Consider the following 16,681-nt stretch of genomic DNA (forward strand, 5'->3'; position numbering starts at 1 on the left):
TAAATAAAATAAATAGAGGTAAATAGATATGTGAGGTAAGATGAAGTGAAGTAGAAGGGATGGATATCAAATAAATATTATATTAAACATATATATATTAAATTAATAAAATAATAAATATCTATGTATTAGTTTTAATAATATAATTAAAATATAATAATAGTAGTGACTGTGACTAGTGATTGGTGATTGGTGATTGGTGACAGTGACTCATTCATTCATTCATTACTTGTATGTAGTTAATATATCAACAAGTGTTTATTTTAATTTAATTTTAATTAAATGTGTGTTTATTTATTTAATTAATTAATTAATTAATAAAATTAAATAAATAATGGCTGTTTTATTAGAGAATTCATTAAATTGTATATGGCATGCATTTTATGCATTATATACAAATAATAATACAACAATGAATACAACAATTGATTGTAATACAACAACAATACAACAACAAGTTGTACCTAAATCTAAATTAAAAGTAAGTAATTTATTAATTATAAATATATTTATTTTAAATTTCATATTTTATTTAACAGATGTTTTATTGATTTATAAAATACTTTACTTTACTTAAATTTATATAAGTAAGGTAAGGTAAGGTAAGGTAAGGTAAGTTTATTTATATAATATCCTTATAAGGTAATGATTCTACATTCATATTACATATATACATACATACATACATACATACATACATACATACTTACATACATAACATTTAATTTTATTTAAAGTGGTTCGGCTGTCACATGACTAGTTAACTAGGCAATTTGTATGACATAAATGTAACAAAAATGCTATAAAAGTATCGTAAAAGCATCAAAAACTAAAGTTTTTTTTTAGTGTTTTCTTTTTGGAAAAGGTAATGCTTATTCATCGATTTAATGATGTAATATCAATTTTTGTACAATTGACATTATTGTGACTTCTTCCATTAGGTACTGAGTCCCCAAAACTGTCCTTATTGTGATCAAGGGACTTTGAACTATTGCAAAAAAAAAAGAATATTCATGGTATTTGCTCAAACAGTCCTAGCCGGACCACTTTAAAATGAAATGTTTTTGTTTATATTTACTTATCAATTATTTATTATCTTATTCTTATCATTCAAATTGTACACATCCTGTACAGTGTACACACAGTCATATAATATATTATTCAAGTCATTTAACTTTTAACAAAATCATGGGTCTCTGGTCTCTTAATGAAAATATTTTAGTTACATTAAAATTTAAAATAAATGTACAAATTTAAATTTTGTAGAAATTCTATTTATATTTTTATTAAATTAATAAATAATTTTAATTAATTGATAATAATATTTGTTGAAATAAAAATTAATTATTAATAAATAATTAAATTAATTATTGGCTAGAGCTTTCCTAATACTCTTAGACATATAATTACTATTTTTAATACATGTTCTCCTAATATTAATTTAAGAACTTTTGATTGTTTTTTCAACACTTTTCTACGATATTTTTTGTTTGTTGTTATTAGCCACGGAATACGGTAATTACGAGAGCCGAATTCCCCACTAGTTGAATTTTTCTAAAAATAAAATTTTGATCCAAAGTGAAAATTAGTTATGATCATTTGAACATTTAAGTAAATAAAGAATAAATAACTAATAAATTTATTATAAATAATGATTTCAGGTATTAACAGCAAATATAGGAATTTTATTGGATTTGTACGGAGTGGAACGTGGCTTGGATCATTTCAGAAGTACATCAACCTTAAGTTTCCAACATTACGTCTATTACTTGAAGTGTGAAGTGTTTGGAGCGTTACCAAACACGTTGACAGCATCAGAACTACGTCAATATGAAACACGTATTGCTGAAGTGTGTTGGTTGGTGTGTCGTAAACCATATTTGTGCAGACAAAATCCAATTTTCACATCAGAATCGGTTTATCAAATATTTCGTATATTTTGTGTATTCGGTGAAACCGATCAACATAAATATGGTAATGAAGTTCGTTTACATCCGGATGAAGCTGAATGGTTGGCAAGAACATTAGCAACATCATTAGGTAAGTGAGCTATAGTTCACAGATTATAGTTTATTACATAAATAGATAGGCAAGTGGGTCTCTAGCACCTAGACCAAGAGTCCTCTGTGCCTTCCTTGAGAACGACTTACCACCCGAAGACGAGGCGCTATTAAAATCAGATGAAGCTAAAGGATTCTGTCTGATATATTATAAATTTTGTACCTAGGTAATTCATTTGATGAAGATGATTGGCGACATTTGACTGAATCTGCTGGTAGCATGAAACTAAACATATTCATTGCATTGATTGAGGCACGATGTCTTGGAGCTGGTGATAGTTCAAGCTCAACAACAGTGACAGATATTGTACCGATCACAGAAGCGGTCAATGACATGTATCGTACTTTTATTCAAGATGTCATCAAAAAAGGATATCTGTTTAAACGTGGCTATCTGTTGCCCACATTCCGTGAATACTGGTTCGTTCTGCAACCGTCCGAGCTGGTTTATTATAAAACACGAAGCGAGAAAGATCGAAGTGGTGTGCTGGTGTTGGACACAGCAAGTCGTGTAGAAGTGATCAGCACCGAACATGGTCACAAGTTTATGTTGTCAACAAGTATGGGTCAATTTGAATTGTCTGCATCGGATCACATGTCCAGACAACAATGGGTGTCAGCAATACGTTTAGCGGTTCAATATTCTGGCACTAGTGTTGGCTATCAACGAGCGCTAGCATATAAACGACGTCAGCAAAGAGTTACTAAAGCTGCCTCTGATCTCAATCGTCAACAACAATTAATTGAAGAACGTGCTGCAAGACAAGCGGCTGAAGGTATGTATGTATATGGATGTTATCTTACATACTTAGGTATTGTTTAAATACCTCCAGCAACACCTCCGAAATAAAAAAGAAAAATTGATGGGGTGCTTTTTAAATTTTGTAAATTTGACTTGTACAATGAATGTTGAATGAATTAAATTGATTTGATTGAATTGAATTTTAAGGACGAGCTGGTATTTTAGAAGCAGCCGCTAAAGATGAAGCAAAACGTGCTGCTGAATTAGAATGTGTACGAACAACTTTAGAACGTTTATTAGAAGAGGAAACACAAGCTAGACGTGATGAAGAGACGGTACGTGCGCTACAAGCACGTGTACTGTCCGAGGAATGGGAACGTAGAGATGAATTAGAACGTTTACAGAATGAACAACGTGCATTGTTAGAATTGGAACGCACGAAGCGTGAACAATTAGAATCGAAACAACGTGAAGCTGAGGAACGTTTAAAACTGTTGGACGAAGAACGTCAACAATTGGATAGACAATTACGTGCTGCCCATTCTAGAATACAACGTTCAGAGGAGTCACGTGAAGTTTTAGAAGCTAGATTAAAAGTAAGTATACATATATGCATACGTTTGTTGCGGTATTCGTTTTGGACGCCACGGCCGCTTACACGTAAATAAGCGTATACTGACTAAAACTCTGCACTGTTAGTGTCAAATAAATAAAAACATCGAAAGCGAACATAGATGTAATTTTATGATGACGCTTGATGCTGGCTTTGAGCGATAAATTAATAATCTACTTAGCTGAAAAAATAGAGAATTATGTCCATCTAGCATTAAATTGAAAAAAAAGAGCTACAAAAAACAAGAACTCCCAGTTTTTGAAGTAATTCGCGCCCGCCCGCAGATACAACCTAGTAATATTCTGTAAATATTCAACAAAATGGGCCAGAAAAGTACTCCCGGGCGCTGATCACCATTCTGAAGTCAGAATTTCAATATACTATCGCCTTCAGGGGTAATATACTTTTTTGGTCCATTTTGTTGAATATTTGACGCTGCTGAAGTTTTATTCATCCAGATGGCAGCATAGCCATCTGGATGAAAGTAAACTTATAATAATTATATTTATTTATTTTGTTTTACATAAAGGCAGCAGCTGCACCTCATGCAAGAGACGTAGATGATCGTATTGGTGTTCGACGTGCACAATCATTTATGCCATCAACAGGTAGAGAACGTCCTGTACTACTTGAAGTGAGATCAGCTACGTTACGTAGATCATCAAATCAACATTAATGTTAATGTCATCACTTTTATTTAATTCATTCAACAAACTTAATTTAATCAACTTGCCTTGTCCATTCATTAATTAATATTTATTTGTTAATTATCTACTTATTGTTAATTATTTATTTACCTACTTTAAAAAATGCTCAAAACATTATTTATAATTAAAATGTATTATTAATTAAATTATATTATATTTTATTATTTTGTAATTATTGATCCTTTTCTTTTGAATTCTAATAAAGCTCTTTTTACTCGACTACGGGACGCATAGAAGTGCTAATCTGTTTAACTCTTGAATTGAAATTAAAGAATTGTAAAATTGATATCGTTAGACAGGAGACAGGAGACAGGAGACAGGTAATGTATTGTAGTCTGTATCAGACGACTGCATTTTGATTCAGATCTCAGACTCAGATGATTTAGTTAGTCTAGAGTTGAGCTGTGAGTACCACAAGTACCACAAACATGGCAGGTACAGCAGGTACAGCAGGTACTGCAGGTACAGGTACACAAACAAATCAAATCAAATACAATGAATGGTAGCAGCTACAAACACATTCTAAAATAATCATCATTATATAATCAATATATTAAGTTAGTATTTGTATTCAAATGAGGTTATTTTATAAGATGCAGACATGTAGGTAGGCTAAAGCTTGATTATCAATGTGGTCTTGTTTTAGAATCAACTAATTCCATTTCTTTATTTACAAACTGATCACTATCACCATATTGGTAGATTGTAGTCATCTCTCCCCCCCCCCCCCCCGTAGCATCCAAAGTACTTTAAGAAATTATAAAAAGTTTTTGTATGTTTGGTATCGATTACAATGGCCTAGGTTTCAGCTTTGTAAGTTTTTGCACAATTTTTGAATTAAATTTGAATGTTTTATAAGTTCAATAATTTACAATGATTCTGTAGTACCTACCTAAACCTAAGAAGAGTTGCTGTTGAACTGAGTTGAATATAAAATCTTTAAAAGCAATTGGAATTGGATCTGAATGTAGGTACCTGTACCTGTTGAATGCTGTTGTAGACCTATAGATCGATCTGTAGACCTGTTTGTTTGATGTTTATACAGTGTTCTTTATAGATTAAACCTAACTTGATGAAGAAACAAAACAAAACAAAACAAAATAAATATATAATAATTATTAATTAAAATGATTAATAATAATAATTATTAATTAATTAAAAATGATTATTAATAATAATAATAATAATATAATAAATATAATTATTGAATCGATATCACTTATTTTATATATTTTACAATTAATAACAGGTAAGTCACTTTAAACTAATAAACTAATAAATAAAATTTAAAAGATGCATTCATTTTTTCATTTTAGATATTATATTTATTATATATAATTATAATTATAATTATATATTAATAATATATTTATTAATATTTATAATATTAATACAAATAATATCATTTGATTGGTGGTATCAACAAAATAAACAATATAAACAATCTAATAATAATCATAATTATATTTATAATTATATTCAACAAATATGTTTATTAGCAATTATATACAGGTATGTATTATTTTTAAAAATTATCTTTATATGTAATTCTTACCAAATTCTATGACAAAAACTCCTTAGGAATCTGATGCACTGTGTGTTAAATTATTAAAGTTTCTTTAATTGTTTGTTTTTTAGACATTATATTTTAATAAAAACATATTATTTAAATAATAATGATAAAGAATTAAAATTAAAACAAGAACAAGAACAAGAACAAGATGATGAAGTACAAGTAATGAATAATAATAAAGAATTAATAAATGAATTATTAATATTACAATTCATAAATATATTTATATATTTAATACCAACACAATTATTTATACAAATATTTAATTTTAAAAGTTTTATTACATCAACTGATGATGATGCTACATTATATTATAGTAAGTATAAACAATAACTTAAATTTAATTTAATTTTATTATAGTTATTTAATTCAATCATAAAATACCACACAGACTCACATACCAATGTTTTAAATACATTATTAAACACTAGGTAGCGCCACATATTTTGAATCCAAATAGCAGTATTATTTAATAATAATGTTAACGTAACGTTTATAATTAGTTTTGAACTGTAGTTGTAGATGTAGTAACAACATTGACTTTGTTGTTGGTAGCAACATAATTAAAATATTTATTTGGTGAATAATTAAATAATTGAAAATCAATTTGATATATTTGATATAATTGATATAATAATTCATGATTTAATTGTGAATAATATTTATATAAAATTGTTTCATTAATATTATTATTATTATTATAATTAATAGTTGTTATATTAAAATAATTATAAATAAAATAATTAAATTCATAATTAAATGAATCTAATTTTAATATATAATCATATTGTATAGAACATGGTGAACAATCATTAAAATAAGTTTTAAAATGTTCATCAATAAAATTATTTTTATTATTTTTATTTATTTTTATTAAATATTTAATAAATTCAATAAATGTTGGTACTTTATTTATAATTAATTTATTATTATTATTATTATTATTATTAAACATTAATTTACTAAAACGTTGATAATAATATTCATGTTTAAAACGATTTTCAAATTTATCACGATATGCTGATAATAAACGTTCAAATGGATCGCGTACAATTATCAATCTTAAATTAGTTTTATTCTAAAAACAAAAACATATAAATCATCGTCAGTAGCTAAATTAATATTACTAATAGTGTAAACTAACCTTTATAATATTATTTAAAATATATGAATCTGAATATTTATTTGATAATTTAAAAGTACGACCATGTTTTATATTCTGAAAATAGTTGTGTACAAAAGTTGTTGCTACTTTAAAAGTTGGACACCATAATAATGATTTATTTGATCTAAAATTTAAAAAAAAAAAACTTGTTAGGGAATCAAATTCTAACGAAAATTTCTTTGCAGTTTTTTGAGACGATAAATAAAGCTTTGTTAATTATTAATATTCATCAAAAGTATTAAAGGAAAGTTTTTCAAAATTTATACCAAAATTACAAACGGCTGCATATTGTTTTTTAGAGTCAGGGTCTACCATTCTTAAATGGATCTTAGATCCTTCTATAATTAAATATGATATGATATAAGTTTTAAATAATATCTTTGGTAGAGGTACTTACATTTGTATAAACATCATTTTTGATAATACATTATCATTATCATGATCATTATTATTTATAATATTATCACATAAATATTGTACTCTTTGATAACGTTTACGTAATTCATTTTCAATATCAACCTACATAAATAATTACAATATTATTAATTAATTAAATTAATTATAAGTAAGTAGGTACTTACTGCAGTAATAGATGATGATGATGATATATTAATTTTATTTAATTTTAAAAACACTTTATTATTATTTATTTGTTGTATAAAATTATTAATAAATAAATAATAATTAATAAATATAAATAATAAAATAAATATAATTGTTGTATTTATTTTAAAATAAATACAACAATTATAATAATTTAACATTATTTAACTATTATTTATTTATTTATCAGTCAGGTTGAAGTGTGAGTGTTGGTGTGGGTACTGTACTGTACTCTACTGTACTGTAATGTTGTAATTCTTATCATTACTTTGCAGCTTCCTCATCTCAATTCTAAGTATTTTATTATCATTAAAAATGTATAAAACAAAACTACATTTTATTTTTATATCTAATTTCCTTTTAAATTATTTGCAAAAATTGATCAAATTTTGTTTACGTTATTTCAAAAACTAAATCTATTTTAGTGTCAAACATTGCAATAATCCAATACTCCTGGAATAGCAGCTTCTGGAGTATTAAAAACACAAAAAGCTCCCATATTCGAGATAGTGAATTTTTTTTCGTTTTTCCAGAGCGTTTCACTACTTAATTCTATTTACAAAATTTTCAATTCCCTATCTTTTATAATTTTGTAAAAAATGAATAACAAACTTTTTAATTTGGGCCTTCACGGGCAAATAATGGTGTTTATGAAAAAATGTTTCAAACAAAATTGTTTACTTTTTTATAAGAAAGATTTTTAACATTTAAATTTTTGTTCTATCTCTAACGATTTAAAAGATACTTTAATTTTGAAATAGGTGTTCATAGAATCGCCTAATTAGTCCATTTTCGGTAGTACGTATATGTGTAATGTGACAGTGTAATCAATACTGCATGTCTATACATGATATTTCAACAATTAACTCAATCAATTGTTTGTTTTGTACTTGTTTTTACCTCATTTCAAAAAAGAATTTGATTATCTAAGCTTTAGTAAGTTATTTATGTACTTTATATAATTAATTATTAATTAAATATATTTTTGTTACAGATAATAATAATAATTATAATTTATCAACAACAATAATTATTTTAATATCAATATTATCAATAATAATATATACAATAAAATATATATTATTTATAAATTATACAAAATATAATATAAATACAAGAACCACACAATCATTTTGTATAATTAAATATTATAATAAATATTTTACAATTATAATACATTATTGTAATATAATTATACGTATTATATCAATTATATTATTATTAAATATAATATTTATTAATAATATTAATAATAATTATATATTATTAATAAATATTATATTTATACATATTATATGTAATATAATTATATTAACAATCATTTATTATAAATATAATAATCGATTAAATATAATACAAATTATATATAATTTATTATTATCAATTATATTATTTATTGATTATTTTAATATATTTAATAATAAATATATTAAATATATTTATTATATAATTATAATTATTGAAAATATAATAATACATATTATATATATTATTATTAAATCATCATATTTAATAACAATTATTACATTTATATTTATTATAATTATATGTAAGTATTTATTTTATTTAATTTTATTTATTTAATTTAATAATAATAATATTAATAATTATTTATTTATTTATGTTTTAGATGCGTTTTTAAAAATATTACATAATTATGTAATAAAAATAAATAATCATTCAACAACATGCACTTGTTGTAATGATAATAATATTAATAAAAATATTAAAATACTACATTTACGTAAATTATATAATTTAGATTATCATAATAATAATGATAATGATAATGATAATGATAATACATTATCACAATCAAAACAACAAGATAATAATGATATTGAATTCCATTCAATACATAATGAAACATTATCATTAAATAATATTCATACAACTGCAACTACAACTACAACTGATAATGATCATGATAATGATAATGATAATTTAATAATATTAAAAAGACGTGCTATTTGTACATCAATTATCGATTTTAACACAACAACACCATCAATTATTATCAATGATAATGATAATATTGATAATCAAACAGTTGCTGATCATAATAAAGTGATAATGATAACTAATGATAATGATAATATTGATAATGAGATAATGTCAACGCATGATTATGAGAATATGTGTGCTGTCAATATAAATAGAGCACAGTATGGACATCATGGACTACGTTCATGGCAAGGTTACACTGACATTGACATTGATTTGCATGATGACAGCACAATACATGACAAACGTAGCACTACAAATACAAGTACATGGGATGATCATGATCATGATCATGATCATGATACATGTACAACCATTAGCAGTTCTGATAATGATAATAAATATGATAGTATTGAATCAATACGTTGTTCATCAACATCAAATGATCAAAATAATTATCATCATTATCATCATCATCAAACATCATCATTATCATCATTATTAATTAATAATAATAATAATAATAATACACAACCACCTAGTGCTGTAGCTGCATTATCATCACTTGAACCAATTAATGAAGATGATGAATTTGAATCATTATCATTATCATTATCATTTAATAATACAACTGATAATGGTGTTGATAATAATAATTATAATAAATATTCATCATCATCATTAAGTACATTAGTTGCAACTATTGATGAAATAAGACGTTCATCAACAACATTACATCATTATCATAATGATAATGATAATGTTACAGATGATAGATCATTATCATTATCAGATAAATATGATAATGATAATACTAATATAGTTAATTGTAATAGTGCATCATTTACATTAGATCAGATATTATTTTTATCAGAATTAAGAGCTGAACATGAACGTGAACGTGAACCATTATCAAATGATAATTATAATTATCATTTATCATCAATACCTGATATTGTTCAACATACAAGAGGAACAGATCATTATGATTTCTTTTAATTACAACTATTTTATTTGGGATATAATAGTGAGTGAATGAATTAGAAAAAAAAATGTACCTGTCTTTGGTCCTTGGCTCTTGGTCCTTCTTGGGTGGATTCCTTGATCCAGCACTGGAAAAATAATAAAATAAAGTTGAATGTTGTGCAATTAAATATACAGTTTGGCAACTAGCTCGTTAGCCATCTACGGTCTTATCTCGCTGTATCATATGTGTACAACTTTAAGCGATGTACAAGTAATGAGACTGACTGACCAGCTGTGTGCATCTATACACATGTATAACTACCGATCAAATGTTATGATTACACATAATATATTGTCTTAAGACTCTTTGTTTGTCTTATACATAAGAACGTTCATAAGAACTCTTCGTACTTCATATATTTTAAATGGCTAACGAGATGGTTATCAAACTGTATATAGATTAAAATTAAATTTCAATTGAATTATAGGGTACGATACTGAGGCATGTTTAACTTACCTATTACAGTAAAACCTCGATAACTCGGCAAACTAAAAGCCATTCCCTTACGCCGAACCTCTAAATACGCGGTGTCTCGAATTATATTACACTTTGTAACTCGAACAAAATGTTATTTCTGGCTGACTCCGTAAATCGTAATTCGTAAAATATAATGACAACCTTTCGAAGTCGAAATTTTAGCAATAAAAGAAGGCTTTGTATCTCGAAATACTTGTTAAGTAGAAAATTCATTAATTCGAAATTGTTTGGCTTTCTCTTAAGGCTCGAATTATCGAGGTTCCACTGTAAATACAAATAATGAAATATTAGTTGGATAATATTTATCTGTGATTATATTAATAAATAAATAAAAATACCAAGTATTTTGTTTAATATTTTAATTTGAATACATTTATTTTAAAATGATTATAAAAAAACAATTAACAAAATTACCTAAATATACAATTTTATTAAATTTAACTTTAAACAAAAGAAAACATAATTTTGTAAAAAATAAAATGTAAATGAATTTTAATAAAATTTATTTTAATTTTAAAAATGATTCATTTAATAATTATCATCAAACAATACCTGATGCAATAAGGGCGTGCGTTACTTTTTGTACACCCAGTATAATAATACTGATATCTAATGTCAGTCAGTAAACACACATCCCCCTCCCTTCCCGAATTAGTTGATTTGAAAGTAAAAAATAGTGGAATTGAATGTGAACATAATAATTGTTAACATAAAAGAATATTAATTAAACAATAAAATGAATTAAATCATTTAATTTATAATTAATTATATATGTTTTGTATTTGTGCCATCAAACAAACTTTACTCATATCTATAATTATATTATTATTAATAATAAATATGTAAATATTATTTTATTATTAATAATAATTATTTTAAAGTTTTTATTAATTCTTTATTTAATATTAAATCAATTAAATAGGTAGGTAGGTAGGTATACGTATCATTTAAAAATTTAATATTTTAATTTGATTAATATCATTTATCATCTTTTTATTTAATATTAATTAATCAATTAATTAATATTAAATAAAGTAACTACACAATTGTGTTTATAAATACTATCAGCTATCAACTTACTTGAATCTTACCAAAAATATATTTAATAATTATAAACATTATTATTATTATTATTTATTAATAAAATAATGTTTATTTGTTTAAATATTATTTTAAATTTTAATTCGTTTAGTTTATTTTTAATGTTAATTACCAATAAATAAATAATTTATATTTTAATAATCAATTATATTGGTATTGATTGGCACACAATTAATTAAAAATAAATAATTAAATTAAATGGACGGAGGATATCTAATTGAATTAATTAAATTAAAATCATAAAAAATAAAAATAATAATAGTTTGATTATATTTTAATTATTGACTAGAACTTAAAATAAACTACGTATTTATTTTATTAATATGGTTTATTAATTATTAATATTTAATAAGTATATTTAATGACTAGAATATGTTATTTTTATTATTATTAAAATATAATATAATAAAATAAAATTGAATATAATTAAACAATTATAGTTACGTTATATATTTATTTACTTTTAAATGTGTAATATTTAATTATTTTTTATATATTAATATATAATTATAAAAGTTTTAATTATTATTATTTTTAATATAATTAATTGGCAACAAATAACATATTTATAATATTATATTAATTAATATAATAATATTAATTAGATACATATTATATTATATGCATGTATTATTGTATTTACTACATTCATTATAAATGTTTTATACCATTATCTATAATATCTTTCACATATTTATTTAATAATTATTAATAATAATAATAATAATATTTATGATTTCTATTATTTTATCATATTTAAAGTTACAGTAACTTTAATTATTTTTATTATTAATTATTATTATTAATAATTAAGTATTTAAATAAATGGAATGTAATATAATTAACACTTAATTAAACTACTCCACTTAAAACATTCATTAATTATTTATTTAATTAAATATTTCTTATTATTATTATTAAAAGTGTTTATATTGTATATGTACAGGATGTTCTGTTATTGATAGCAGAAATTTATACCAGTAAGTTAAGCTTATCAAGATAAATAAAAAAGCTATGAATCAAATTTCGATTGACCCCTAATTTGGGAAATGTGAGAACAATAAAAGAAACAATAATTGATTGTACACAATTTAACCCCCCCCCCCCCCATATCTAAAATAATACTTATGTTGATAGCACCCACATTTAAGTGTCTCTGTATTGGTCAAATAATTTAATAAATATGTATTATGTATTTGTTTTCTTTATAAATAAAGACAATAAAATAATTGATAAGCTTAATTTACTGGTATAATATTCTGCTATCAATAATATAATACCCTGTATAAAATGATAGAAGGTATTAATACAGTATGTTTCAGAATAAAGTGTGTGTATTCTAACGTCCATGTTAGTTAAGTAGAACTATTTGAAGGCCTTAAGATAGATATTTAATTGTTCTAAAAATGACCATTATTTTATTAAATACAGTTAGTTTAGCTTCCCAATTTTATTTAAATTTTTTTCAATCATTTTATGATTCAATATTGTTCACAAATAAGTACCTACTGTAATTAGTATTTTTTCTTTTTTAAATTAAACTTTTAATTGTTAATGTTTCAGTAATAACAAATTCGTTTATATTAAATAATAAAACAACAGCTTTTAAATAAATAATTAATAAAATAAATTTATGAATGAATATGATATGTTTTATTACGATCAATAATAATATTTTTAATAAATGAATGTAAATGTAATGATTTATTATTATTATTATTATTATTATTGATTGATTCTCAAATGACAGTTTCTTGTTGTTGTTGTTTTGTTGTTATATTTATAGATGTCTCTGTTCTATTATTATTATTATTATTATTATTATAATGTTGTTGTTGTTGTTGTTGTTCAAGATCATCTTGTTCATTTGATAATAAATTATTATCATGATAATTATTATGATTATGATTATGATTTAATTTATTATTATTATTTTTATAATTAAATAATAAATTAAATAAATATGAATTATTATGATTATAATTTAAATTAAATAATAATTGTTGTTGTATTTGTTGTAATGTTTTTAATTTCGTTTCAATTAATAATAAATATTGTAAAATCATTGTTATTAAACAAAATATTAAACTGCATTCATAAAAATCAATATTTAATATTTGATCTGAAACAAACAAACAAAAAACATTTAATTCATTAATTCAATTTTAAAATTGTTCAATCAAATGAAAAAAGTATATGAATAAAATAATAATGATAATTACCTGAAAAATAATTAGTAAATATTGATAAATATGTACTAAAACCATAATCAAAGATCCAATAGATTGATGTGATATACATGACAGATGTACAACATTTATTATCTTGTTGTATTAACTCTATGATCATGACAGTAATACAAGTTGATGGTCCTAATGCATGTGCAGCTTCATACACTAATATTATAATAACACTAATTACATTTAATAATGTTGTATTATCATTATTAATAATATTATCACTATTATCATCACTTATTAATGATAATGGTGTTGGTAACATTGGATATAAAAATGGTGGTGATTGATTATCATCATCAATAGTATTAATCATTTTCATATTATCACCAATAATATGTTGTTGTTGTTCACGAGCACCAAACAATAATAAACCACTTGAATCAATTATCTTAAAATATGGACAATATTCATCATTATATTTAATTAAATTTAATTTTATTAAATTAAATATATTTATTGTGGATGAATTATTATTAATTATTATTAATAATATTAATAATGATATAAACATTATTAATTGTGACATTAATAATAATGATTTACGTCCTAATTTATCAATTATATTTAATGATATTAAACAGCATATTACCTAAAAAGTACAAAATAAATAAATATGTATTATGTATGTAGATATATGTTAGGTAAATACTTACTCTAACAATACTTATTGTTATATTAACTGATTGTTGTGAATGTTTTGGATCAATACCAATATTAGTAAATATTGTTGGAGCTAATGATAAAATGGATTGTCTTCCACTCAAATGTATTCCAAATGTTATTAAAAATAATGTTAAAAATGTTATATAAAACATTTTATTATTATTATTATTATTATTACCAATTCTTTTATTATTATTATTTATTTCTTCATTTGTATCATTTTCATTATCAGAATTAACTGCATTATTATTATTATTATTATTATTTAATTTTGGCACAAATATTGTTATTAATAATAAATGTAATAATATCGGTATTATATTTAATGCTATTAAACAAAAAATTAAAAAAATTAATTAATTTATTAATATTTAATTACTTGTACAGGGGGGTGAAACATTTTTAATACATTTATGAGAATCTTATTCAAGAACAAATACAAGCAAGACAGGAAAACACAAAATTCAATCTGAGACAGGTTTTCTTTCATATCACTGTTTACTTATGAAAACACAAATTAGGTTAGAACATTACACAGAATGTATACAGGTATTGCATATATTTTAAATTTATACGTTATATATATTATGTATGTGTTTGTTTATTATTATATCCACTGAAGAAGTAAGAAGGAAGATACTCTTATTATTTTGTTTGTAAGAGTGACTATCTTTCATTATTTACATCAACACTATCTATAAATGGTATTTAAACAATTAACTTAATCAATTGTTTGTTTTCACTTGTTACGGTAGTACATTTTTCGTATTTTAGAGAGTGGAAAAAAGTACTGATCATGGAAAGTAGTAAGTCTAAATCGAATTTTAAGTAATATTAATTATTTTTAGTTTTTTATTCATTTTGAATGTATTAAAATGTTGCATCACCCTCCCCTCCCTCCAACTTGTTTGATAAGAATCATATCATACCAGTAGCAGTACGCCATCCATAATCCATATTTGATTTAAAGAAGTATGTTGAACATAATGATATAAAGACACCAACAGTGACACCTAGTTGATGGTACGTTATACGATAACCACGTTCTTTATTTAAATGATTACATGATGATGAAGCACAAGAAGATTGTATACCAGCACGACTACTAGTTGTTAATAATTCACATATATAACATGGATGTGCTGCAGATGATAATACACAACCAAATCCAATTAAAGCACGACCTCCATACAACAACATCCACATAGATTTAACACCAGGTGTAAATATTTGTATTAAAGTACCAATTAATATAATTATCATGCTATATAACATGATTGTATAACGGCAATGTAACGATGTTATTGTACCTTAAATATAAACAAAAAACCATATACCCCCATCTGTGTAATAAAACCATAAATGGTTGTCTCCTGACAGGACTGATGCTATAGTTACTAACCAGTAATTAATGCAACAACAACTTACCAATAATTAAGGCCATAAGACCACCAACAGCCCATGTAATCATTAATAATGATTGTTGGATGCATGTTAATTGAAATGTGTTAGCTAATTCAGATAAATATGATAAAATCAATGGCATATCATAACCATAAATGAAACCAGCTAAAAATATAACTAATGATGTTATTTGTATTGTTTTATTATCATAATGATCATTATCAATACAACAATCTGTTCCATCATGATTATCTGCATCTGCATCTTCATCTTCACCTTCACCACATGAATATGGTGATGTATATGATGATAAAGTTGATAATAAACGTTGTTTTGATTTCTTTGGACTCAACATCATTGAA

General features: G+C 23.7%; 3 protein-coding genes across 3 annotated transcripts; 2 read left to right on the forward strand and 1 right to left on the reverse strand.

The window, feature by feature from the left end:
* Window positions 1-334: 334 nt before the first annotated feature.
* On the forward strand, window positions 335-4,153 carry LOC123299188 (differentially expressed in FDCP 6 homolog). Its single transcript, XM_044881481.1, has 5 exons — window positions 335-481; window positions 1,662-2,040; window positions 2,228-2,836; window positions 3,010-3,398; window positions 3,945-4,153. The coding sequence occupies exons 1-5, from the start codon at window positions 335-337 to the stop codon at window positions 4,089-4,091; spliced, it is 1,671 nt and encodes a 556-aa protein (XP_044737416.1). The 3' UTR covers window positions 4,092-4,153.
* Window positions 4,154-4,513: 360 nt separating this feature from the next.
* Window positions 4,514-7,962, reverse strand: LOC123297644. Its single transcript, XM_044879391.1, has 5 exons — window positions 7,897-7,962; window positions 7,341-7,379; window positions 6,840-7,067; window positions 6,692-6,773; window positions 4,514-4,578 (listed from the first exon to the last, which is right to left on the reverse strand). Exons 1-5 carry the CDS (start codon window positions 7,960-7,962, stop codon window positions 4,514-4,516), a joined length of 480 nt encoding a protein of 159 aa, XP_044735326.1.
* Window positions 7,963-8,104: 142 nt separating this feature from the next.
* On the forward strand, window positions 8,105-10,406 carry LOC123297648 (probable serine/threonine-protein kinase DDB_G0272254). Its single transcript, XM_044879395.1, has 3 exons — window positions 8,105-8,123; window positions 9,292-9,831; window positions 9,958-10,406. Exons 1-3 carry the CDS (start codon window positions 8,105-8,107, stop codon window positions 10,404-10,406), a joined length of 1,008 nt encoding a protein of 335 aa, XP_044735330.1.
* Window positions 10,407-16,681: the final 6,275 nt, after the last annotated feature.

Source organism: Chrysoperla carnea, chromosome 4 (assembly GCF_905475395.1).
Source record: "Chrysoperla carnea chromosome 4, inChrCarn1.1, whole genome shotgun sequence".
NCBI lineage: Eukaryota > Metazoa > Arthropoda > Insecta > Neuroptera > Chrysopidae > Chrysoperla > Chrysoperla carnea.